General features: G+C 40.9%; 2 protein-coding genes across 3 annotated transcripts in view; both read left to right on the top strand.

Annotated features, from left to right (window-relative positions):
* The window catches only part of LOC136751748 (X-linked retinitis pigmentosa GTPase regulator), a 29,925-nt gene extending 24,828 nt beyond the window's left edge, over positions 1–5,097 (top strand). Inside the window, exons 15-18 of the mRNA XM_066707542.1 lie at positions 160–315; positions 668–716; positions 2,357–2,472; positions 2,957–5,097. Coding sequence (XP_066563639.1) covers positions 160–315; positions 668–716; positions 2,357–2,472; positions 2,957–3,217 — 582 coding nt within the window. The 3' untranslated portion in view covers positions 3,218–5,097. The remainder of the gene's footprint in view (positions 1–159; positions 316–667; positions 717–2,356; positions 2,473–2,956) is intronic.
* A 1,130-nt stretch (positions 5,098–6,227) lies between these two features.
* srpx (sushi-repeat containing protein X-linked) lies at positions 6,228–26,527 on the top strand. Of its 2 annotated transcripts, XM_066706049.1 has the most exons (10): positions 6,229–6,595; positions 13,621–13,677; positions 15,564–15,755; positions 16,139–16,315; positions 18,474–18,600; positions 19,011–19,132; positions 21,605–21,784; positions 23,025–23,158; positions 24,909–25,030; positions 25,782–26,527. In XM_066706049.1, exons 1-10 carry the CDS (start codon positions 6,499–6,501, stop codon positions 25,960–25,962), a joined length of 1,389 nt encoding a protein of 462 aa, XP_066562146.1. In that variant the 5' UTR covers positions 6,229–6,498; the 3' UTR covers positions 25,963–26,527. The 2 variants fall into 2 exon arrangements, with proteins under 2 accessions (XP_066562147.1, XP_066562146.1); XM_066706050.1 differs by lacking the exon at positions 13,621–13,677 and having other exon boundaries at positions 6,228–6,595.
* The last annotated feature ends 907 nt before the right edge of the window (positions 26,528–27,434 follow it).

Below are 27,434 nucleotides of genomic sequence, written 5' to 3'. Positions count from 1 at the left end.
CCTGTTGATTTACCCCAACCGTGGTAATTTTTATGCTAATCGGTCTAATTTAACCCAAGTGAAGAATAACCCACCACCCCACCCATAACTCACAGTATATGGACCTGGTGCGTTTTTATGTGCCCAGTGATCTCTGATCCCCTGTATCTCCTGTAATAGGAAGTGGATCACAGTACTGCAGAGGAGAGTGAGGAAGAGGAAGAGGAAGATGAGGAGGAGGAGGAGGAGGAGGAAGAGGAAAAGGAAAAGTCTGTTGAGAAGCCCCAGCCTGAGTCAGCGACAGGGGAAGGCCTGTCTCGAGAGCGATCACCGAAGGTACGCAGCACAATTTCACTGGACACCTAACCGCACAAGGTGACACCAGAAGCTACGACACCATGAATTTACCTTCCAGGTCTCCTTTCGGTTGGGCGGAACAGCTTGTTTTGTGTACATGTCACATTTTTCCACCTGCCTGCTCTCTTTAATCACGGTATATCTCTGGGGTAACGTCTCTGCAGCGTTCGGTTGTGTGGATGTGAACAGAACGATTCGAAAGCTTGCATTCGGATTGTGAAATATGAAAGCTGCATTCTTCAGGCATCTCCGCGCACGGCCTTCTCTACACAGCATGTTAAGCTTTTCTGTTTCCTTCTTCAGTTTGCCAGCATGTTTTGCTTATTTGCAGGACTCTGGAATTGCAACGGTAGAGACTGTACCAGATGGCGTGCAAAAAGGTATGCAGTTTTCAGAGACGCAACATATGTTTTTTTATTTTCCACAATAATTCTAACAGATGTGTTCAAAGTCTCTGTGTTTTTCAGCTTCAGCATGTCCTCCTGTTTTTTATAGTTTTAATTATTTGTTTGTTTGTGTGTTTATTCTGTTAGTCCATTGAGTGTTTTTAAAGCGAGGGATCACTGTAGTGTATTAGGGATGGACTTCAAACCTTCTGTAGCACATTATGGTTAACCACCAATTTACTTTTATTGCAGTATTAAAACTCCTTAAGTATTGTACGACTGTGTCCATGGTGGGATTTAAAGCATCTTAGTAACAACAATAAAAACAACAAAATGATGGGTCCTAGAGTTCAGCTGAAGCGCTTGTAAGAGTATTAAGAGCTGACCGACTGTCACTCACTGCTCAGAACAGAAATGCAACAATGAATGAATGAGGGGGTGGTTGTAATAGGTGGGAACGGGGATACTTTTGTGTAAGATATAATATTAATATATTTGGAGGAGCGCCAGCCAAACCGACTTCCCCTGAGCTATGATGGTCGACAGCTGAACTGTTTATCGACTTCAGTAAGAGTAACAGCACAACGGGAAAGTCAATCTCACAGTCAATACCCAGGCCATGTCATTCTCTGGGAGCACAGTTCGCATACAACCGTGGGTTCAGCGTCATGTTGTCGGACAGAGGAGGCTCCCGTTTCCCCTTACCGTGTCCCACCTTCCGCACAGGGCAGCCTGGAGGTTGTAGTTCTTCTCTTGACCTGTAGTCTGGACTGTCAGGAAGTGGAAGATGCGGTCTGGAATATAGCGCCCCTCCGTCCCCTGATATTTTATCCTTTTAGCTTTTTATATGCCTTTAGTATTAACTGGCAGAAAATAAGTGCTACCGTGGATCAACAGTAACCATTAAGTCATGATTCCCCCCAACTTCATATAAAGGCATTGCTTTCAGAGAGCCCTGAAACTTGACACAAACTAAAGTCTTTCATGGAGAAAGGAATGTAAAGCATTTAATTACGACGCAGGTCCGCAGACTTCTATAGCCCCCTATCAAGGAGTGTATGCATACGGCAAGGTAAATACGCCTCACATCTAACAGTGACCTTCATGTCAGCTCTCCTGTCATGCTCTGTGAAAGCCCTTTCATGGGGTATGCAATACACTAGGTCATTCATCCATTTACGGTTTAGAAATGGGTCTGCAGGATGTTAATAAGCCATTCAAGTGCATTGAAAAACATGCTGAGATTGCTGAAAGAATATGAGACCACTTGATATATAATGCTGATTGAACGTACTGTTTTTATAGTTTACACATGTATAATTATAAACTATATATAAGTTATGAATCTAGTGCATGATTAAACATCCCCCCTGTAATATGTACATTCAATTGCATACCAGAGTGCAGTGCAGGCATCCTCATTAATTTAAAATGTAGATAACATGGTTAAGAGACACTCAGCAGACGTGAAGGGATGTGGGAAATATTAATGACATTGTATAAGAATGCGAAAGTCTTAGTGTGGATCGGAGTGGCTGACTGTGTCCTGGCTATAAATGTAATCAAATTAAAATTTTAAAACTTTGTGTTGTCATAGCCATTCATGTTGTCCATTGTGTTGTTGCTGTTGACAGTTTCTGAAGTGTCGGGAAATCCAAAAATTCAGGAGGAAACTAATGCACAAGGTGACGGAGACCGCGGATCAAAAGAGGATTTGAAACAAAAGGGCATTTTTGGGACAAACAGAAAGGTAAGTAAATGATGGTTTCATTTAATTAAATCCTTTTTTTTCCCCGTTACATTATGATAGAACTCGATTAATGGAATGTTTTAATTTCTAAATTCCATTAGTGAAAACTGTGGATCTTAAGCAACTTGTGCTGCTGGAAAGAACATTTAAAACTTATTCCCTTTAAAAGACATTGAAATAAATGGATCAATTGTATTTTAACAATATACAAATTTGTATGATAAACTTTTTTTTCTTTTAATTATTTCTTTTCATTAAGAATAACACAACATTTATACAGTAAAATGGGCTATGATGTTGAAATGTTCGTTATAATGTGTGCTAGTTGTGATATTATCTGATGGATGCATGAGAGAAAACAGAGGTGTGTTTTCAAAGCACCAAGGAGTCACTACAGCATTACAGGGACTAAAACCCCAAGGTGGAAATGAATAAATGATACAAAAGAAATCTGTGACCAGCTGACTTTGCTTCTTCCTCTCAGATGTCTCTTTTCAAGCGACTGTCGAGCGAATCCAAGAAGCCAGAGAGGAAAGAAGAAAGGAAACGAGACGGCGTCCAGGAAAACGAGCCCCCCGTCCCAAATCCCAGCATGCACCCTGGCCACGAGGAGCCCAGCGACCTGAACAAGAATAACACCAGCGAGATCAGCCGGAGCCTCACCCTTCCCCAGCAGCGGGGGCCACAGAAGAGAGAGGGCCCCAGTGACAGGAGGTCCCACTCCTCCACATGCGCCCTGCTGTGATTGCCCACAGGTTTAGTACACCTGCTTCACTGTGCCTTGGAAGACGTGCGTTTGTGAAGGCTTTAAACTAGCAATAGTAAACGCATCCTGCAGTTTACTCTCTTTAATAAAGTGTGGGGCGACTTTTGAGTTGCTCCGTCTATTCTACCGCTTATAACTCAAAACGCTGCAACACATATGTTCGTAGAGCTACGTGTGCCTGCACTGAACTCCCACGTTTCTCCACCGAGGTTCTTGATTGCTGTAGAGCAGTTGTGTGGTCTTGGGGAGGAACGCAAAATAACACATTTAAAAGCTGACAAACCAAAGGTCAAGGATTGCAACATAGCGTAAGTGCTGTTCCCCTAGCGGCAGATCTGTGGACGCGTTTATCATGACCTGCTGCGTTTGCACACTTAATTCTCCCGATATATTTGTTACAGTTTGGGAGTGAACTTGTAAGAGCTGGAACATATCGAGTAACCTAATCGTTAACTTGCATCTTCAACCCATTAAGGAATGTGACATTTGGCTCTGTACTTACACACTTTTACTTTAATCTATAATTAAGTTTATTTAAGAGTAGGTTACCCCTTTTTATGTCTTTAAACTGAGGTATGTTACATACAGTAATAAATATCCTCTGACAACGTAATTGAGGAACCAGGGTGGGGGGATTTGGCGCTTTGAGGAGACGTTTCCAGAGTTTGTTGTAACTTCTCTTTCACAACAACGTGGATTAGAGGGAGAGCATTCGAGCGAATTGCCCCTTGAGAAAACGCACTCAGGAAAGCATTAACGTGAGCACATTGTCCAGAATCAGCTGCTCGATTAATGTCATGCAGACTGTTATTCCTTCTGTCAAGTCCAAGTGTGGAAAGGGGGGCTTAGTGCTGTTACGTAAACGCAAAGAAAGCAACAATACCGCTGTGTTCTCTGATGGACACATTGGCTTAGAGTTTGAACTGGGATGAAAATAATGATTTCAAACTGCCCCCTCTTTTGTGGTTTGGATTTACAGACCACGTCATAGTGTACACTGCAATTCTTAATTAAGTACCCCTGTTCCCACCTATTTACATTATGGGAGGTGATTGTAATTTATAGATTTGATTACACTTTTAAAATCGATGTAAAGCTTTACATTACTACATTAGAATGATATATTATTGAGGAAAAACACTAGAAAGATTATTTACATTTTAACGAGTGCCCCATGATGGAAACTGGCCCTAGAACTGCACACACTGCTGACAGTTTTCAGCTTTCTTTTATTTCGAAGATGTGGCTTCAGACGCACTGTACTTCTGGGGGTTGTTTCAATGTTTGTAGACATTTGTGCCATAGGCATTCTCGAATAGTATTGTATGCTTCGTCACTTTCCAGGATCCAGACCACTACAGAAGAACGTGTTCATTCAGTTTATTTTCTTTTTGTTTCAGGGTACAAAGTCAAAAGCACCCCTGTTTCTCAAAGTCAACAATTGTGATCACAGTTTTTTTTAATGTAACTGTGGATTCAGTGTTTTTATATATATATATATATTCATAATATAACTCACATCAACATGACAGAAATGGTCTCCGTTTTGGAACGCTGTCTTCATCCGTCATTTTTATTTTATTTATCTTTTTTTTTTTTTTTTTACCGAACTACCAAGCCATCGCAAAGATGTGCTGTAAGTTTATAGACATAAATGGTCGAATACTTATTTTTACAAAAACACCTACTATTCTTCAACTTTTCTACACTAAAATGTTTTTCTTGTCCTGTACTTAATACATATATGTGTGTGTGTGTGTGTGCGCGCACGTGTGCCTTTTGGTGATTTTTCTATAATTAAACATGTATTGATGTGGAAAAAAGTAATATACAGGTGAGAATTGTTGCAGTTGTGAAAATGTACATATTTGTCAATGTAACATATATTTATTTATATACAATTTAAATAATGTAAGAGCACAAACGGCACTTTAAATGTGTATATTGTAATCTGTTGCAGTGAAATGTCTGTTTATGACACATTCTCTGTGTGGCCTTTATAGGGCATCATATTTTGCATGTCTCCTTTTTTCTCATACCTAAATGTGAATGTTTTGGAATGTGTCCAATTGTTTGAACAGTAAAAGTAAACATATTTGCTATATATATATATATATATATATATATATATATATATATATTATACATGCATACATACATTTGTCTTGCATTTTTTCTGCATCTGAAACTTGGAATTGAAATACTGCTCTAGAATGTGGGTCAAAACATTTTAGTGAACACTTTTGCATTCAGCGCGAACATTATAAATGCGTATAAAAAAAATCTAATTAGGTGGCTAATTCCACTTGACTTTGAGGATGTTGGCAAGGATTTCACCTCATGGACCTGCCCAGAAGCTCCTTTGTTCTCCTGTGAATCTTATCAGCCGATTGAACAGGTTGTGATCTCTATAGGGGCTGCTGTAGCACGGGGGTCTGAACTTGTCTATGGTTTGCTTTTCCCACTTCAGGTGTCTTTTACGGGAATAGGACCTGGCTTGCTCTCTCTGGGAAGGGCGACTTCAGAAGGGGAGATTCGTGGGATGAGGGGAATTGAATAAACCAGAAAATAAACTTCCCTGTCAAACACTGGGAAGCAATACCTACACACACAAGGATGCACTGCAGTATTGCCAAGTCCGATTCATTTTTGGACATGCCTTTAAAGTCTACTAAATTAGTGGCTGTAAAAACATTTGCACCGCTCTGAAAATGCTTGGAGTTTGGAGCTCCTCCGACAAAATACGCCTAATAGGTCTTCATTCCATATATCACTGCAAATGATCACATTTCCATTAGAGGTTTATTCTTTCTTTAACATTTGGCATGACTGCTTGTGGGGAAGAAAGCTCAACAGTTAATTTCAGTGTGTAAAACGTCAGCCTCCAGGCTTCCTTGGGAATCAGACAGTAACTTGTGATTTATCACGTTGGCGTCAGGATCTCCTCCGTTAGTAAACAGTGGATTGGCGCAGTTCAGTGGGGGTTTAAAGTGCTCAAACTAGAGAAGTTCTTGTGGACTTCGACTGTAACGCATTCTTACTTTTCAATCGCAAATAACCAATAGAAGTCCCATGATTTGAATGGATAATAATCATTAATAAATAAATGCACATTAAGCAATGCACACATAAACGGAGATGCGTCCCGGCTGTGTGTCCAAATTGGATTAGTAATTGGAGGAGAATATTCTCCCGTTTCCTGCAGCAGGAGGCGGATCCGGTGGAAAGGGGCTCCAGCTGCCTGTTTCTCCCTGAGACTCATGGGGAAGAGAGTGAAACATCTGGACATGGATACCTGGCTGCTAGCGGTCCTGGTCTTAGGTGTGCACTTTTCCTGCAGCTTTGGATACCACGAAGGTAAGACGTGTCATGTTGGTCCCTCTTTGACGTAGGAAAGCAGTCGCTGTTGGACGCAGGACACGACAAGCCTCTCGCTGTCTGGGTGAAGTTACATTTAACACAATCGCCGAGGTTTTTACGCGTGTTTTCTTCATTGTGCTGAATTGCACTTGCACGGAGATGCACGAAGGGCTGAAGTTTTTGCGCGGATGGGGCTTTTTTGCGCCTCGGTTGCACAGAGTAACCCATGTGCGCCCTGAGCTGCTGTGTATTTGCCGGGAACATGATGTTTCTATCTGTTGACGTGGGATGTATTGGGAGAGGGGCGACGGGCAGGAATCGGATACTTTGTGTGCGCACAGAGAGAAGCGCACTAGACAAACTGGAAACAGTTTGCATAAAAACAACACGTGGAGCCAACATCTTACAAGATTAAAAGAGAAACGGTGCATTCTCATTGGAGCAGAGTTGTGTATTTATTTAAGTTTCCGCCACACCACATTGTAAGGATATCTATATATAACCCCCGAAAAGGGAAGTTAGAGGTTAGAAATGTGACAGTGGCCATAGAACAGACACAAGCTTGTCATATTTGCTTCTGGGATCTGGAGACAAACCCTGAAAAATGTGTTATTAAGTTGTAGGCTGACAAAGCAATTATCCCAGCATGATTAACTCACTGGAAATGACTGGAACCACCCAGAACTCAACAAAAGGATTATTGGATTAATTCATAATGGTTTTCTGATCATCCTTTTCAATGCATTAAAACCTCTGAGGACCTTCCAGATTTTCTTCTCTGTATGTGTTCTGAAAATGAAATGTCTTCAAATCCATTTTCAGTGTAGGCAAGCTACATTTAATAGAATTGTCATAAAGTTGTAAATAATACACTAAAATTGATCACAAACATATTAACTGCTGCAGACTGAAGAAAATGCTTAACGGTGCATAAAATAAAGAGCAAATTTCCATTCATTTTGTCCTGACAGTAACTAGGAGTTTTTGTGAGGAATGCTGGTCCCATTCCCAATATTCTTAAAATGGTTTTCTACGGAATATCATATTTCTGTAGGTTTTGTCATAAAAAATAAACTGAATAGAGTACCACAAAGAGTATGTTTTAACTGTGTACAACAGACTATTTCATTCCTAAACTGAGAAACATAATCTGTCTTTATTTAAACTCAGAAATTAAGTGTGCCTCCGGTTTTCCTTTTTCTTTTCGTGCAACCTGCCTTTTTTCACCTTTGGGAAGATTCTTCCATTTCGGGGGGTCGGTGCCCCCGCTCTGACCCCTGTGCAGTCTCTCCTATGCCACAGCAATTCTCAGCCCGGAGGGAAAATTAGACTTGGATCCAAATCAGAATCGACCCTCCCATACGATCATTCTTGATTTTCTCTTGTTTAATATGATGAATACAGTTGGCCTCAGTTCTGTGCCGGTTTTCATAAGTCACAGGAGCCGAGCAACATCCCTTTCAGTTGTCTCAAATCATGGTCGTGCTTTCTCAGGCACAACATGCTGTCCTCTGCTGGAAAAAAGAAAGTCCCTGGTGGGGACGAGATAACTGCAGCCACAAAACAGTTAGTGGGTGAGAAGTGTTCGGGGGAGGTGATCGCGGTGGTGTAAGGGTCCAGTCCAGGGCTCACCACGTGCCGAGGGAGGCTGCGCTCTGGGGCTTTGGACAGGCCTGCTTACAGTCCCAACCCGTTTGCTGTTTACATTTGACTTGGCTTGATGTCACAGTCAACATATTGGATGATTTGCTGCCAAACGTTGGCCGGTTGAGTGAAAATGTTGAAGTCTGCGGACTGCAAAATCTGTCTGAGGGAAATTCTTTCATGTAAAAGTTTAGTTTGAAGCAATTTTAGTCCCGTTAGTCATTCTCAGTTGTGGAATTCAGCTCAACGTGTAGAGTCTCTCTCGCTGGGCTGCTGGTACAGATGAGTCACCAGCCGGAAACATCCAATCAGAGCTCTTTCAGGGTTCAGCATGTTATAGTGCCTTCTGTCTGCTGAGCAATGAGCTACAGATTTATTGTGTGGTGTGCATTATGATTGTGCATTGTGCATTGAAGCAGCACACTTATATAAAACATTTTTATATATATATATATATATATATATAAGTTGAGTTAAGGCAAACTTATCAGTTGCTTTTTATGTTCTTGCAAGCTACATAAAATACATACGACAAATGGTTTTATGTCATTCTTTTCTTCACTTTGCATTTCTTTCAGAATAATCAATGCATCTCAATTCACCTTTGTATGTCAGACTAATATAGTCACATGCTATGTGTACGGAAGAAAAAAATTAGTTTATGTTAAAAGTTTTGTAGGTTTTTCATTCTATCACTATCTTTTAACTTTTTTTTGTATTTTATAACAGGATGCACCCAGTTTATGTACCATTACATTTAATTGTGAGGTATTAAAAAGAGGACAAATATGAATAAAATTAGCTGGTTTGATGGCCAGAGGCTAAGGAGCATTGCTAAGTTCCCACCAACCAGTTTTATGAGCATCTCAGGCACTTAAACCTCATTCGAGACTACAAGGCCTGCTGGGCGAGTTAACAATTCAGCCACAGTTAGGTTGGGAAATCACCTCTCGGCTGGGTTTGCGGGAGACAGGTTGTAACACGAAGACAAGCTACTGGAGGCAGATGTATGATGACAGAATAAACACCGCTTGTCAATCTGACATTGATTGCGGTTTCAGTTTACTCGGTAGAGGACGGCGTTAAATTCCATGCCCACATTTTGTGGAGAAGATGGTTATTGAAGTGTCTTGCCGGGAGCTCGGTGTTATCTGTTCCGTCTACATGCCATTGAACTTAATCTTGCCCCGACAATACAGTCATCAATGTGTGTCAGAAAGGAGGGATTGCTCATACTGGGCTTGCTCATTTCACATCTTTTTCCCATCAAAAAACAAAAAGTCTCTCTTGAGTATTGTAAATCTGAATCAAGATTTATGTGATTTCTTATACAATATAAATCAATCGGACCAAACCTTCTTTTGCCGTGATACAGATTGTGCCTGTAAAGTAAATGCACGCTTGTTGAGAGAAAAAGAAAAGGTTGCAGGCGCTGTACTATCCAATTTTCACATAAACTTACGGAAACCTCCGGCGTACTTCTTTTAAAGTATGATTGTGTAGCCTGTTATACAGCAGTCACCACAAGATTGTTGGGGGGAAGTCATTCCTAGGCATCATTCCAAAAACACAATACAAAGTCACTTCTTGTGAATGTTTAACAGCACTGGCATTCCTACAGTATGTATTGTGTATTGTATATAAGTATTAAACTCGGAGTTAGGATTCGGTTCCTAACTCTTTCTCCTTTATTTTTAAAATTCATACACCTTGAGGCAGACACTTAAAAACCTGTACATTTGTAAATGTTAAGTGCGTTGTTGTTGACCTGATTTCCTGCAGGACACAATTCACTGTGATCTCGACATAGTCCTGACTACCTTGACGGCCTTTATATATATATCCTACTTCAAATAAAGGTACTTGGACTAGTAATCAAAGCTAGGATTTTCTTTCAAGTATGTAACCTTCATGTTTTCGTGCATGTTTATGTTAAAAGCAAGGACTGAAGGATCTCTCGATTATGCTTTTTACTGTATAGTTTAAAGGCAAGGCCACTGGCATGTATAAAACTTTGTATCCTATTAAGTAACCCTCTAATGGCTCAATAACTTGCTTCAGATTGCTTCAGAAGTGCTTTCAATCTAAGTGCAAAACCTAGTAATCAAGAGATGCAGTAAAACATCATAAACATTCTGAAATAGAAGAGTATAAAGTTGCAGGGATACTGTAACCAGCAATAGAGGCGCATAGTGAGAAATGATGTCATTGTGAATTGCTGCATGGCGCTTCCAGGCTTTTCTACGGATCCTACAGCTGACTGATGTTATCCCTCGAGGCATAATTATTCCACCATCACACAGACTGAGCTCCTGTTTCTCATTCATCTTTAATCTGGGGTCCTGGGCTGCTCACCCCGTCACCAGCCTGGCTTCTGTGTGTGGCCTTTGTTGGCTTTCATCTCCTTTCAGTCTGATGTTTACCCGCAGCCGGATAATTGTGGAAAGGGTACTTTTCATTCCCCCCTAGATGTACGGCACAACAGAGTCTGGAATCCTATACAGTATTCTGAATCGACATAATGACTTCCTAGCAAGGGGCCTCGGCGTAGTAATAATTGCTGTGTGTCGTGCAGCGAAGCGTCTCAAACCGCGTTACAGAAGAGAGGAGTGGGAACGCACGTCTCTCTGTGGTGGGCCACCTTGGCGTCTATATTGCGTTAAGAAAACAAACACAAAAGCTTCACACTGCAGCCTAGCGTTTATGTAGGAGCTCTTCCCAGGTGCTGTGATGAAAGGGCTGTAATTTGGTTATTCTCTCAGCCCCTTGATTCTGGGCTGAGTGTCTTCTGTATAAAGACATTCTCTGCATCTTGCCTTTGACCCTTCTTCAAGTCCCAGCACAGATCAGCTCAGCTGGCTGCTCTCTTGACTCAGGTTAATAAGCAAATGCAGGATTTTGCTGAGTCGGCACCCAGGTGGCCTAGAATTTGTATTATGATAAAAGTAGTGGGTGGCCACTGACTTACAGCTTGCTACAGTAAGTGCCTTGATTAGATAAATATCACATTTAGAGAGATTTAGTTCAGTGCAGCTGCAAATCTTTCTACAAAAATAACATTGACCATTTCAGTTTCCAGTGGAGAAAAAAAAAACATCACACACAGTAGGCTATTTTGCATAAAACTATCAGCATAGAGTTGTGGAATTTCCCCTTGGGCAAATTCTCTGGTTTTATTTTTAAGCAGTGGAGAAGATTCTACTTTTCCTCTCAAGTTTATGAGGGATGACTGGAAAAAAGAAAGAAGTCACGAGCAGAAAATCAGCTTTGTACATCTGTTGCGTTGCATGAATCGAATGTCAGCTCTCCCCGCTGTGGCATTCACTCTCTACTGCTCTCATACCTTGTTTGGTTCATTTTTGGTCTGATGGGGTTTTGAAGATCTTTGCTTCTCGCTGTGCCGGCTTTTAAGTGTAACTTGAGAACTCTTTAAGATGTTCGGAAGACAAAATCGGGAAGTTAAAATGTTTATAAATATCTCTCTAGGAGCAAGCACTGCAGGCAGGGAAGGAAATAAGGAACCCATCAGAGCCACTTGCTACCCTGGCAGAAGGACACAATAATTCCTTGTCTCAGAGGATGGTCGTACTTGTCCAGGTCAAAGGAAGTGTATCACTTGAACACCTAGCGTTCCTCTTGAGTGGTACACAAACCAAGAGTACCACACGAATACAGAACCATTCCATCGAGGTGGTAAGTGCTGCCACACCGATTCTGCCCACTTCCCCCATTGAAGTGTTTAAAACTTCCAGATGATAACTTTCTGAAGGACACTTGGGCCAGACGATCTTGGTGGCAGCATCGGGTGCATTACATCAACGCCCTGCATGGGTCCTTGTGAGTATTTCAGTTCTCATTCAGACCAGAACAATCATACATAATGGAAATATTAAGACTGCAACAAAGGAATTCCTTCCTAAAATGTTTGGAGTGTTTAGTGGAGTTTATGAAACTCACTCAGAGAAAAAACTAGCAGAAACTTTCTAAGACTTGGCTCCGATGTAGTCCCCCGTATTGGCTGCCAGCAATAAATATGCGTTTGTAAGTGGAAACACATTGTCGTCAGAGCTGGGAAGATTTATTCCACTTTTCTTCTCTGACAGTCTATTGGCCGTTCATCCTTTAACTCTGCTTCTCATTGGCAGCGATCGCTCTCCGTGAGGGTCCCTGCTTACCCCAGCACGGCGTGTTTACACTACAGTCGATCCATACGAAAAAAGGAATGAGGTCTATTCCTCCACTATAGTGTTCTGACTGCTGGCCAAAACACTGGATTTCATAAAGGTTTCATTATTTTCTGGAAGGAGGTGTGTGTCCCTCTCATGTGAAAATCATCTCACTCACACTCACACTTTTGTTTTGTTGCTGATGTTGCATTTTCCAGCAAATGGGCTCGGCTATTCTACGCTTTTTAAAGAAGTTTTATTTTTTATTTTTCTCCTTGGTTGTTGGAGAAAAAAGGTGACCAGCTGGTCTCCTTACTGCCCATGACTGAAATAGGACTGAGGGGTCTCTTTGGCCTGAGGAGCAGTGAAGTAAGAATAAAGAATATCATGTGGGTGTTAATTGGATAATTATATTCACACAGAAATTGTATTAAATTTAAACAACGTTTCATTTAAATATTGATTAATAGAAAGGATTGTATTTGTGCAGCTGCAGACTCTCTTAAGCTTTCAGAAAATACAATCCCAATAGGGGGGTTTCACAGACATGGAAGTAAACAAAGTCGTAAAGATCTCTGAGGAACAATTTACTGTGAAAGCATCGGATTGTGTACTGTAACAAACTGAACAGTGACAAGGCTTTACTCCTGTTTGTGTGTGAAGCTTGTGTTGTCCTAGAGTCCTGCACAGGTCTCCATCGGCCCTCCTGGGACTCAACGTTGCCGCACACAGCTGGCATGTTCCTATCCAAGTCTGGCATTACAGCATGGACCTCTTTGCTGCTAAACTATTTAAGTCATCCACAAGTTAATAACTCACCTTTTCTTACCAGTATGTTCTTCAAAACATGTTGTTTAAACTGAAGCATTTGTGATATGATATATTACTACTCAAGCAATTAGCATTTTTTTTGTTTAAGTCCACTTGTCTACAGATAAATGTAAGTATAATTTTATTGGCCCTAATAACGTTGCTGCTTCCTTGCATTGTGACTCATTGACCGGACGTTGCTGGTTTTGGTCAGAGAATCCACGGATTCCTGTGTACAGTATAGCATGTATATAGCGTACGGCCAAACCAGCACACGGTTGGCTTTTTGCTCTGAACATGGTCGTGTCAATGTGTTTGTTGTCTGGCTGCATGGAAACAAGTCACATTCCTTGATCATGGCGATTCTCTTGTGTCTAGTTTGGTCTTTATTTTGTGTTGTAGGATCTGGATATTCACCGCATGGAGACGACGAAGACACTTATTCACATAGATATAAAGGTGAATGCTGTGACTAATCACTAATGTGTGCCAGTTCCCGAAGCCTGTACAAACTGCATGAATGCTGCTGTTCTGCCTCAGTAACAAGACCAGTGACGGGGTAGCTTGAGCTCGGACCAGTACAAGTGCTTAAAGACAAACATAGAGGCAGCCAGTGTATAAAGCCAAGCAGGCCGACAAAAAAGCTGTGTTTTTATCATACATACATACATACATACATACATACATAGCCTACATATATGTATGCATGTGTGTATATATCAATGTGTATAATGTATTTATATTTATATACACATAAATATGTACATATACAGTGTTGGGAGGTAAGTTTTTCAGTATTTTTTTTAATGTAATTTCCTGTTTCAGGTAAGTACTGTTCTTGTTACTTTTATTAAGAAATTATCTCCCATAGTGCACAGAGAGATGGAAGGATTCAGCTAAAATATGGTCAGTAACAAGTCTATCCATCCAAAATAGATTAAAAATACGTATTTGTTCTTCTTTTATGAATTCAGAAGTTGTTTCAGTGGCATCAGTACAAAATTTGATTTACTGTAATTGAAGGCATTTTAAATTAGGTATGTCAGTCAAATTTCTCTCTCTCTCTAAATATATTTTTTACATCGATCATTGTTTATTTTAGTAAACGACATCCTAAATTAAACATCCAATGAAGGGGCCCAGCAGGTACAATACATTAGAAACAACCTAGTTTCAATTTATTGTATCTGCTGGGGAAACCACCCAGCAATTATTTTTTAAACAATCCTAAACACGCCATTCATAATGGAAGTGTGTATTGTGCAGCCTTTATTGTATGTTACAGCGCCCGTTTGAAGTGTTTGTTGAACTTTAACGGAAATCCAACGCTCGTTTCGATCGTCTCGTTAAACGGTCTTTTACGTCACCGGTAATATTTGAAAGATCTGACGGCTTTTTATTTGCACTGGGGCATAATGTCAATACAACGAATACGAACAATGAATAAGTAAAACCGTTAGAAAACGCTTTTTATTGTTTTTCTTAATTTAAGTTAGTTTTAACTTTCATCATCCTGTAAACAGAATTGACCACAATGTTGGCATTAGAAATATTGAATGTGTTAAAATGCCTATTCTTGATCCTCCGCGTTTTATATATTGGTAAATAAGAAATGTCTTAAAGCTTCTTTTTTTTTTTTTGAAGCATATTATATCTCAATTTCATGTTTAATCTTAGATGAGTTGTGTAAATAAATGCTGACCTTTCTCTTTTTTGGGGGGGTGGGAATTATTATTTGGAAATTGCTTTTACCTCCCTTTACCAGTAGAGGGGGCTCCTTGCATATGTCTTTGATTTATCAATGCAATTTGAAAATCGTTTGTGTGTGTGTGTGTGTTTAATGACTTACTGTACAAACACATTTAATTGCAACATGACTTTTAATGAAGCTTAAACGGATAAGACAGGGGAAAGGTAGAAATTGTGCTGAGTAGACAAAACCTAAAAAAAACGTGTTGTTTTGTATTAGGGGCCAGAGCCCTTTGTTCTGATTGAAGGATAGTCAAATTAAGCCAACTTCACTAGTACTAATTACAAATTATCCTCAACCTTTGTTAGACTCATCTTAAAGCAACGCCTTCGCTGTAGATTGGTTACTTGTCCTGCACTGCATTACTAATAAAGTAAAATGGTTTCTTATATGTGCTAGTTATACGTATTGGTTTGTACTGGTGCCACTGTGACGCCATCCACAGATTTCATTATCGATGCCATCTGAATGATTGTGATTTTATTGTGGTGATACTGTTGCTCTGTGATGATGATGATGATGATGATGATGATGATTGATAGGAGGAGGATGTTAAGTGTCATTCTCACTGTGGTGTCCTGTGCTCTTGGGACAGGGACGCCTTGGTGCGCTCCCATCAAGGTGAAGAATGGCCAGGTGAGCTGCCGGACACCGAGAGGAGAGTACTATAAGAATGTGATGGGGACCCGTTGCAAAATCCACTGCAAGAAGGGCTATGAGATCGTGGGGCACCCGGAGGTCGTCTGCATGGCCAACAAGAGGTGGTCTGGGAATTATGCATGCAGAGGTGGGCAACCCCAACTGCAGCTCACTGTGCACAACCACTACATGCAGCAAACACACCTGTTACATACATAGGCAGGGTGGATAGGTTCACCTCATCTTTTGATTGTTTTGTCTTCAAATTAGAAATATACCGTGTTAATCATATTCACACTTTTGAAATTGTGTACCTTGTGTTTTAGCTCCCTATGTTAAACCACTTTGTGTACATTGCTTTTATTTTTGTTTTAACCATATGTTTAAAGTGTTTAATATGTTCATCAATATATCAAACCCTAGAGTCAAGAAACCACAAAAGGCAAAGATATTTCCTGTTTTCAGGGCCAGATTAATCCCCTTTTCAGCTTGTCACCAAGCTTATTGTTGCGGGATTTGACTTGGTTTCAGAAATCCGCTGCCCCATGCTGACCATGCCAGCGAACGGAGGCTATAAGTGTTCGGACGGGTCCTACTTCAACTCCCGGTGCGAGTTCTTCTGCTCGCCGGGCTACCAGCTCAAAGGAGACACAGCGGTGACGTGCATGAGCAATAAAGCCTGGACTGGGAGGCACACCACTTGTGTGGGTGAGTTTGAACACAGCTCCTCTGTTTTCACTTACACACTGTAATTGTTTTGTAATTAAATAGCGGAACTGCAGAAGCCTCCATGCTGACAACACAATTTGTATAAAAGCGGCCCTAATTAGATAATTAACTGTTTGCCAGGAATGAACAGCCCTTACAGTCTGTTTTAATTGCCAAATCTTACAAGGATGTAATTGCCTTCATTTGGTGTGGAAACCTGCGACACGATGAATGGGAAGCCATTGCCTGGGATGAATGGATGGTTGAGCGCTGGAGCCGAGTGCACTTTCTGTCCCACATTACCTCACAATGTTCATAATGTACTGGAATTCGGGGGTTGAAGATTAAGGGGAACTCAATCTCCCCCACTTCTAACCAGTGTTTGTGAGTTTTTTAGAGAACCTGGCCTGAATCCAAAGCAAGCAAGAGTTCGTAAACAAAATACGTTGACGTGTGAAGTTTCTTTTCCTCCAAGAGATTGATATAAAACATGCAAAACTTACCAGCCTGTAAACCATTTTGTGTGTATTTATTTATTTAACAAAACACATTCAGAGGAGTATGTGTTCAAATCTAATTTTGACTGGAGTAAAACAAAACACTGAGAAGTTTTTTACTGTAAAAATACCAGCAGATGTCAGTCTCGCCTCAATTTTGGAAAGACAAATCGTTTTTTTTTAATGTACAACTTTGTGTCTCAGTTTAGTAATGTGTGTGTATATGTACTTGTCTAAATTACAAATGAATAAAAGTAATCTTAATGTTTCAAGTTTCTCCATTGAAATCGTGCTGCATAAAGTATAATCCCTACTGGAGTATTTTCCCAACAAAACTGAAACAATGGCAGGCTGCTGGAAGAGACCTGCATCACAGTGCGCCGAACATCGGACTTCAGGGCATCGACTGATGTCGGGAATGTATTGCTGAAGTCAAAGCAAGCCCAGTTCCTATGACCAGCTCTTTGTTTTGTTATTGTGAATTTCATAAATGGACTTTCCAGACATGTAGAAAAAAAAGTCTTACATTTTCTAGTCCGTTCACCCGTACCCCACCTTGAGCAGGGAGCACGTTACAGTTTCTGGTTTCAATCAGAAACCCACAGCTAACAATGAATGCTGTGATTTCCCATCTCCCAGGAGACCAGAAAATCCCCTTTCCACATAATTGAACACTTCTGTATAAATCTGCAAATTATTTCATGTTTTTTGTGACCCATTTCGGAGGTCTAATGGGCTCCCATAGGTTTTCATTATCTTAGATGCCCAGTGGCCTTTATTGCAAATATCTGCCTTTTCTATAAAAGGGCAACACGGCTCAATTGCTACCCAAACATATCACCCTTGGCACTTGATCATTAACATATGTTATTGTGTACGCTATGCAAATGATTCATTTGAATAATTCAGCGTATAATTGCAAGATCTGTCCACCAGATGAAGAACGTACCTTTTCACAATGATGGTTGCCATTCCTGGCTCTCTGAGATCCACTTAGAGAGTGTGTATCCATTTCTAGTGTCATTATTTTGTTGAGACCCATTCAGTGTGAACTGTGTGCTGCGTTGTGTAGAAACTTTGTGTAATTAGGCTGTATATGTGCAGCGGCAGAAGAGCGTTCACTGGTGAAATCAAGTATTGGCAACAGGCAAGGAGATCTGATTGGCCTCACAAATGGATACCCAGCACCGGAGTGACACTCAGAGCACCCAGGAGTTATTGATTTGGCTCTTTGGAAGTGATTTTACTAAATTGGTTTCCAAGATGATAAGAGCTTCTAAAATGCAATTTACAAAGGAGTAGGAATGGAAATCTATAGGGACCCCTCTAAAGAGCCCAGTCTCCTCTGTGTTTATCTGTGCTTTTTAGTGCCTTTGGGAAAGTAAGTCCATGCAAATTGAAAAGAATACAAAACACTTGTTAGCGTTGTTGTTTTGTACATTTTATATGCATGCCAGGAGAAATATGAGTGCGATTTTTAATAATCTTTAATAAGCTTCCTCAGGGCACTTTGCTTTCTTAGTACTTTTCCACAATGTTTCCTTCCCTATGACAGCTTGGTTCTGTTCCAGCACCTTCCACACACTTTTCGATCCTGCTGTGAACTCTGGGAGAAAGCTCTCTGCTTGTAATTTAATTGGTTTTGCTCTCCTCTCTCCTAGATATCGAACCCCCTGCCATCCACTGTCCCAGCGTAAAAGACAAGACTGCCGAGCCGGGCAAGCTGACTGTGCGAGTGCACTGGGACACCCCGGAGGGACGGGACACCGCCGACGGCACACTCACAGAGTCTGTCACCTTTTTTTTTCACATTCTGCAAATGTGGTAGTCCTATAGAGCCTCTATTTAGCCAAACAACAATGCACCCGCAGGACATTGTGAGCTTCCCAGGCAGGGATGTGGAAAGTGCAATCTCAAAGGTGGAATAATAAAACAAATTAGCTGAGGCAGATGGTAAGAGAACACTCTCTATCATTGGCAAGTAAGATTTTTAATGAAAATTGAAAATCGTAGCCTCTGTTACGTTGTAAATATAGCTTTAAAAAGGTTTATTTTCTTCAAAAATGGGTTTGACTGAATTCTTCTGAATATAAAATAAAGGGTTAACTGTCTCGATTTGAGCCCGAAAACTTGTTGCTGTTGAAGTGTAAAAAAATCAACAGGAACCTCCTTAAGGAAAATATGCTCGTGTTTTTCAGTGTGATTTTGAAAGGGAAACCGCCAGGATCCAACTTCCCTGCAGGAGACAACAAAATCCAGTACACCGTGTATGACAGAGCCGGCAACAAGGGCACCTGCAAGTTCTCCATCAGAGTGCGAGGTGGGTTCTCATCCTTCATGCAGGGGGTTTCCTTCTCGAGTCGGTGGGGGGTGTTCGCCGAGGTTCAGGGTACGAGTTCAGGGTGGTGAGGTGAAGTCTTTGCTGTGGGGGTTGAGTCGCAGGCCATGTTAGGTTGAGGTTAAGATTCCAACCCCATTTTAACCCCGACGATAAACCTCGACCCTAGCCAACATTGCAGACAGAAGTTGAGCCCCCGCCACAACTCTAACCATCTCGGCTCACTATGCAGTTCACTGCCGTGTGATGAGAGATGCCTCCGAGTAGGGGACCCTGGTAAGAGCCTTGACAGCAGAGAGCTCTCGCTTTGATAAAGATTAAAGCCCGCTTCACTACATCGTCTCATAAGATAGAAGATAAATAAATGAAACCTCTTTCATGTCTACTTAAATTGCATAATATATGGGCCTGTTTTTGTTGAAACATGTTCAGAGAAAAAGTAATGGCAAAAAAAGGTGATTTAAAGCCACACATTTTTGGCACATTTACAGATACATCCTTGGATATCTTTATCATGCAGTGTATGTAAATATATATATTACTGTGATTCAGCATCTGGTTACCAGTGGTTATTACTAACCTTTAATTTAATGCATTTAGTCTATACAACATCTAGTCTGTGGTAATATACTGTACATCATATAATATACTCAGACTGACACACACCTACTCGGCATAAAGCAATAGCTTTGGTAATATGTGCGTACGTGAGAGAAGTGCTGAGGGTGATGGACTACATTGTGATTTAGGCAAAATTACCCCTCTGGAAGAAATGTGCACCAGAGAGCAACATCCTTCATCTGAGAGTTTCCCGCTGTGTTCGTTTCTCTTCCTGCTTAAACAGCCTCTTGTTTTACAGAATGACTGGTGTTTGCGATCTGCACTGATTACAGCTTGTGAAGTGATCTAGTTTGCTTTGTTTTTGTCCTTATTCACACTGAAATAAGCCCTCATGCACATTGTGCCGTCAGCTCTGTGTGACAGTCATTTGCAGCACTGGAGAGAATACGCTGTCTAGTTTAATGTTAATGCAGTATGTAACCGCATTGAAAGTGTATTATAATTATTACTATACACTACATAGACGAGGCGAAGGTGTGGGCCGGGGGTATGCCGGTTCCTGAGCCAGTGAGTCCAAAATGTTGTTGTACTGTAGGCGCTCCAGCCTGGGCGCTTGCGTGACATGAGAATTGACCTTCAGATAGCTGGGCTGTCAGGAGTGATGCCGGATCCTGTCTGTAATGTTAAGGCTTTGCGAACCCACATAATATATCAATGTCCTCGTTGACAGGAAAATCCATGGCTAGAAATAAATGAGTACGTTTGTGGAAAAGCCTCCTCTAGTCCTTACAGAGTAAACCAGACACGAGTGTTTTCTGGAGGGCGATTCAGGACACGTGTGCTGCAGACTTCCAACTATATTAAAAATTTCCGAATCCTTTGTAGCCATGTTTTTGGAGGCCCGTTTTTGTAGAAGATTTTGACCTGTCCGTTCACAGCTCAATACTTCCAACTCCCAGGGGACATTTCCCTAATGCTTTTTTAATGAGACGTTATTAATGAGGTTTTTCATCTTGATGACATTGTGAGGAGGATTAATAGACCATTACGATGTTTGAAGAAGAAAGACAGAATGTTTAACTCTTGTTTGGTTAAAGAGATTCACAAAGGGTTACTGGAGAAAATTGACACAATAGTGAGCTGGTGTGCCACAGATTAAAAAGATGTGGCTCTGTGTTTTGTGTTATACTGGATATTGAAATACTTGAATTCCTGAGCTGTTCACTTAATGTGTGATGCTTATATCTTTGAAAGCAATTAATTTTAAGTTTACTTCAACCCTGTGTGCTTGGGAGATGATGCATAACTGTGGGATGACCTCCCCCCTGCTGAGTGTAGTCTCCAGGGTCAAAAGTGTAGAATTGAAAGCAAGGGCAGTAATGTTCAGACTGTACAATGCACTAGTTAGAGCTCATCTAGATATCTAAGAAAAATATCGCTGCTCTAGAGGCAGTTCAGACGAGAGCAACCAGACTTATTCCAGGTCTGAAGGGACTGTCCTACTGAGAGACTGAGGAACTGAACCTTTTCACCCTGGAACAGAGGAGACTACGTGGGGACTTGATCCAAGTCTTCAAAATCATGAAAGGCATCGACCACATCAAACCAGAGGAGCTTTTCCAGATCAGCAGGGACACACGCACCCGGGGACACAAATGGAAATTGGACTTCAAAGCATTCAAGACACTTCTTCACACAGAGAGGCGTCACAATCTGAACAAACTCCCCAGCGATGTGGTTGAAGCGACAATTTGGGAACATTCAAAAACAGACTGGATAGGATCCTTGATCACTTAGTTATTAATGGACACCAAACGAGCACGATGGGGCGAATGGCCTCCTCTTGATTGGACAATTTCTCATGTTCTGATGTTCTTGTCTGTGTCGTTGCAGTTCGTCGGTGTGGCCCACTGAATGCACCGGAGAATGGCTACATGAAGTGCGACAGTGATGGAGATAACTACGGGGCCACCTGCGCGTTCTCCTGCATGGGGGGGTATGAGCTCCAGGGCAGCACCGCCAGGGTCTGTCAGTACGGGATGACATGGTCGGGCAACGAGGCCACATGCGCAGGTACTTACAGCAGATCACATTCACACCATCCATCATTTCCCTCCCGTGCCGGCACTGCTTGCTTGATCATAGCGGCACTGAAAATGTAACGTGTCAACAAGATTTATGTCTGGGTAACAGCTCTGTGTTCAGAGAGCCGGCCAGGCACAGATAGGAGAATATGATGTAAGACTCTGTGTCTCGAGAAACCAGAGTTCAAAAACAATATGACAAGCTAGAAAGATCTTTTTGTTTTTTATGAATTGATAATTATTTTAATTAATTTAATGTTATGCAAGTTTCTATTTACGGTTTGTGGCTAATAGGCAGGCATAATTAATGTTTGTGAAGGGAAAGATGAAACGTGTCAGACTGGGCTGTGTGTCTCGGTGTCTTGTGGTTTAGAAAACCCACTCAGTCGGAGCTCCACCGATTGCTAACGGATTAATTAAGTCCGACACTTAATTTAGTCAGAAAAGTCTGGCACACATTCTACAGATCATCCTTTCGGCACAGCAACCGTAAATATATGACAATGTAGGATATAGTAAATATTTCTTTTTTACGACATCATTTAGCCTTATATTACATCTGCCTGCTCATGTTTACCCAAATTACCTGTCAGACGTACTTCATTTTAGCTAACATTAGAAAGGCAAACACTGCCGATCTGCCAACCTGCATCACCGGGCCCACTGGCATCGTCAGACCGTCTTACTGTCAATAAAGCCTTTATAGAATTGGTGGAAGTTTTTTTGTAGTTGTTGATTATAAGGGAGCTACTTATAGAACGTTTTATGTTACAAGTAGGATCATCTTGTTATTTTCGTCCATATATCTGCAAGGTCGTGTATGCAACCATCCAGTTTTCAATATAAATCTTTTCATGATTTTACATCGGACATCTTCCATTTGCTAGGCAGCAGCAATGTACTTTCTGTTCTGGGGAAGAGACAAATGAGCCTTAAAATGACAAGGAAAATAAAAGTACATTTCCTTATCTCTCCTGCACAGCTGGGGACTGTTTGAAGTGTCTTTGTTATTGACAGAGACCTTGAAGAGGCTGTTATGTCCCGCGCTAAACTAAAAGCAGATCCGGTTTAATTTGTTTTGCAATGGTAATCTCAGTGTGTCAGGGATGGGTGGGTGAGGTTTCCCCGCTGCTCAGAAGCACAGCGCTCGTGCTGTTTGAAGCGGGGTGCCCTGCTCATGCTGTGTGGGACAGGCGTTTTGCAGGACTCTGTCTTGTGCTTTGTTGCAGCGATGAACATCAACGTGGGCGTTCGCACCGCGGCCGCCCTGCTGGACCAGTTCTATGAGAAGAGGCGGGTCCTCATTGTGTCGGCTCCCACAGCAGCCAATCACTATTACCGATTCCAGATGGGCATTCTCCAGGTAGATCTCTCCTACAGCTTCTGCCATGACACTGAACATGTCCCCCCTAGAGCCCAAAGACCCTGTTATACACTGACCACCACACTGGGTCCATGCATTGAAGTTTTGCAGTGTGACATAACTCTTTCAGGATTCCAGTGTAAGAATCGTGACAGAGTTTGTGTCTCAGTTTGTGTTTCAGTCACAGCAACATTGGGAGTTTGTTTGTTTTTCCACTTCACTTGAATTGAGCATGGCGGCTGATTGTTATGAACTTCATTATGGTGCTAATCCAGAAACAGGTGCTGTCAGCAAAGTCAAGGGAAACTTATTTAAAATGCACTAATTATTATGCTTTTAATGTGGCGTACAGAGACAATGACTGGACATTGATGCTCTGTCGGACTGCTCTGTGCTACAGAAAAGCATGTGGAACAGTTATATTTGTATTGGATTCTTTTCAGTTGCACTCTCTGTGGGTAGAAATGCAGCAGAAGGTTCAGTTTTATTTCAGTTTTAATAAATCTGAGGGTGTTAATTAAAGATGGCAAATTAATAACAGGAAAATATCCGAGTCACTTAAACGAAAGTGAGTTTTACACTGCAGATTTGTGACTTGTACATTATTCCAAATTATACGTATATTATTTGGCACCTTTTCAAATGTCAAAACGTATAACGAAGCTTGGGACCTGAAAGCTATAACCTTTAGATACAATGTCACTGAAAAAGTAAAAACATAAAATGGCTTAAAGGAAAATACAGTATGAATCACTCTCTCTTATTGACTACATTTCAAAATGACGAAGCACCATATTGGGTAGTTACAATATATATATATATTTATTATAAAATATTTATAGTTAATTTCAGTCTTTTTATGGGTTCCAAACATGTTAATTATTAATCTAAACTACTCTTCTTCATTTTTATATTTTGAATTATTAAAATATAAGCTACATAACATAGTCCCTATTTTGTATTAGATACATTTTTGAGTATGCACTATTACAATTACTTGGAATAGAAAAATTGGTTCAGTAGTGCCTTTTATATCCCATCAGATATAACAATTTTGAATTAGTTGTTGCTGTTTTTCCAGGAATGGAGCACTCTGGCTGTCAGGCTGGAGAACCGATAATTGTTCTGCCGTTATTCCCTGTAAAGCATGGATACATGATCACACACACACACACACACACACACACGTTGGTGCCTCTATCATTATGAGGACTCTCCATAGACATAATGGTTTTTATACTGTACAAACTATAGATTCTATCCCCTAACCCTAACCCTAACCCTAATAACAAACTCTCTGCATTTTTACATTTTCAACAAAACATCATTTAGTATGTTTTTTAAGTGTTTTGAATTATGGGGACATTGGCAATGTCCTCATAAAGCACCGTTATAGCATAATAACCTTGTAATTACCAGTTTGTAACCACACAACAAACTACAGAAATGCCAGCATGTTAGTGAATGAATGACTCAAATCCAGTTAATCAATCTCTAAACATAAAGCAAGTCTATTTTTGAGTGGACAGGCATGCATCTTCACTGGACCTCTATGAAATCCAATATGAAGGGTCAGAGAGCACAATCTATGGAATAATGACTGTTTATCCTTTTGTCTTTGCAATAGGAAGGTCCAGAGCAATTCAGCTTAATCGTGGTTGAAAAATGAACTTCCAGCCTCGTACAGTAAGCGTGTGTGTGTGTGTATGTTGGTCTACACGTATGTATATGTGTTTCTTTATGATTGCAGCAAGCTCAGTGTGGCCTTGATCTGAGACACATCACCGTCATCGAGCTGGTGGGGGTTTACCCAGCTCAGATCGGCAGGATCAGGCACAGACTCATCCCACCTGGCCTTGCCTTACAGATCAGGTATGTGACGCTGTCATCCACAGCTCCAGGGTTGTGTACCGAAGAACACCTCCTTATTAAATACAAATATTTGCTTGTTGGTAATGTGCGGAGTGTATGTGGAGTGATTCACACGCTGTTAACACAGGTGTGATCTTCATTTCCTGCATATGTCCACCTTCCAGGAAGGAAAGGAAATTATTATTATTCAATTTGTTACACTTAGCAAGCATTAGAATCTATACAATGTATATAAATATTGAAACATGTAAATGTGTAGTATTTGTGTAAATGTGTGTTTGTATATATTATGTATGTATGTTTGTATGTGTATATGTAAATAAGTAGGAATAGCTTTGCTAAACGTAAAGTGGAGATCGCATTCGACTGGTAAGAGCAAAATGCATACATAATGTGAACATGGAATCCCATCAAAAGGACTTTGAAAGTGAAAGAGTGTAATTAAGCCTTGTGTGCCTCCCTTTGTTCTGCAGAAATGATTTAGCTTTCGATCTTTTCTTATTGTGCACTTTAGAGAGGGAGGTTCGGAGGTTTCTATTTGAAGTTGAACATTAAAAACACACAGCGCTGACAAACACCCACCCACAGTCTGGTGTTCTGTTTGATTTCCCTCACTGAGATGCCTGTGCAGGCTACAGTATAGGGCTAGTCCCCCAGACACGGGCACGTGCAGTGGCGTGTTGTGTGTCCAGACCCCTGTGATGGGAGCCCCAGCATCAGCGCTCTGTAATGCTGTCGCTGGGCTTTGCAGGTTGTTGCTGCAGATCTCCCACAACAGCTACAGCATGGTCTTGATCGACAAGCACGGAACGGACAAGGAGCGCTACGCCTTCCCCGTCACCGCGTCCGAGCTCTTCACCCTCATCGACACCTTCCCCCTGAGGAAGGAGGAACAGAAGCTGCAGCAGGAGTCGGGCCAGTCCTGTCCTTAGTGTGCACTGTCCTGTCCAGTCTTGCCTTTAGTGTCCCCTGTCTTGTCCTGTCCTTAGTGTCCACTCTCCTGTCCAGTCCAGTCCAGTCCTGCCCTTTGTGTCCCCATTTCCTGTCCTGTCCAGTCCTGCCCTCAGTGCCCTGTCCTGTCCCCACTGACGGGGGCTTCCCTTTCACCTCTTTCAGCCCCCGTCTCGTCTCCAGAGGTGCTACAGAAGAGCATGGCTTTTTATAACACTGATGTACAAATATTTTTCTTGTGTTTTGTCCGTATGCATGATTAGTATTTTTTATTCTTTTTTTATTAAAGCAGCCAGGATTTTATTTTGCATCATTTGATTTTTTTTCTTTGTTCATTTTGAGGTGGGGGAAAGTAGTTTAATCTAGCAAAAACAAAATGGTTTTATATTTATGTTTAAAAAAAATATTCCAGTATATTTTTCATTTTTTTTTTTTTTTTTTATTGACACCTTCATGTGTATCAATGCAATGCAGGCTGTTGAGTTGTGTAATTTCTGTTGGTGTATCAGTAAATGTTTTGATCTGAAAATATATATTTTTCTGCAATCTGAGTCTGAAGGCCATGTTTTGAAATTCAGACGTTCCTGTTTAGGTGTCACAAAATATAAGCGCAGCGTGTGTAAAGATGTGAGAGTTGCATTTCCATTTGTTGAAAAAGATTCCTCTTGACTGTTTCCCAGAGATCACCTGGCAGGGGGTGTGAATGATAGGCCGTCTACCACACTTAATGACACTTCAGGTGTCAGTGGCATCTGCAAAGTCTGTTCAAACTGACATAAGCTACATTTACTGTGAAATAATACTTTTCCCTTTCCTACAGCTTCAGAAAGTTTTTAGTTTGTGAGATAAAAACCCTATTATCTAAGAGGAGATCTAAGCAACTTTATTTGAGGAAAATGTAGTTGGTTTTAATTTCATAAATATATTCCAGTTACACACAGCACATTTACGAATAAAATACATTCTCAATTTCCTAGAAGTTATGTAATCAACACCATTTCCATCAAAAGCGTGTATTTTATTTTTTGTTTTTTGGAAAGGATCACTTCAGAGTGCAGGCTGCACAACCATTACCTTTTTGAAGGTAATAGGAGAATATTGCACATAATTACCAATATCTAATTAGAGATGTTTCTGTTAAGATGGGTAGACAACATAATTGGCCTTAGAGCGCCAGGAAATGAAGTAAATGAGACGGGTAATAATGTGGGTGGCATTTTTAAAAGAAGTACACTAAGTACACAATCTACACTTTAATATTAATTACATGGCTCTAGTCACAACCCCGTTTTATAAATTTATATATTATTTTTAACAGAGCTGCAGAACATTTCTCCAGGACAGATGGGACTAAATTAACTCCCTGCAGTTCTGTGTTCAGCACTGACACATTTTATTTAACCTTTGTTCTTATTATTTTAAAACTAATTTTACACAGAGGAAACTTTCAAAA

This window comes from Amia ocellicauda, chromosome 6 (genome assembly GCF_036373705.1).
Source record: "Amia ocellicauda isolate fAmiCal2 chromosome 6, fAmiCal2.hap1, whole genome shotgun sequence".
Classification (NCBI taxonomy): domain Eukaryota; kingdom Metazoa; phylum Chordata; class Actinopteri; order Amiiformes; family Amiidae; genus Amia; species Amia ocellicauda.
This window is presented reverse-complemented; position numbering and strand designations above follow the sequence as displayed.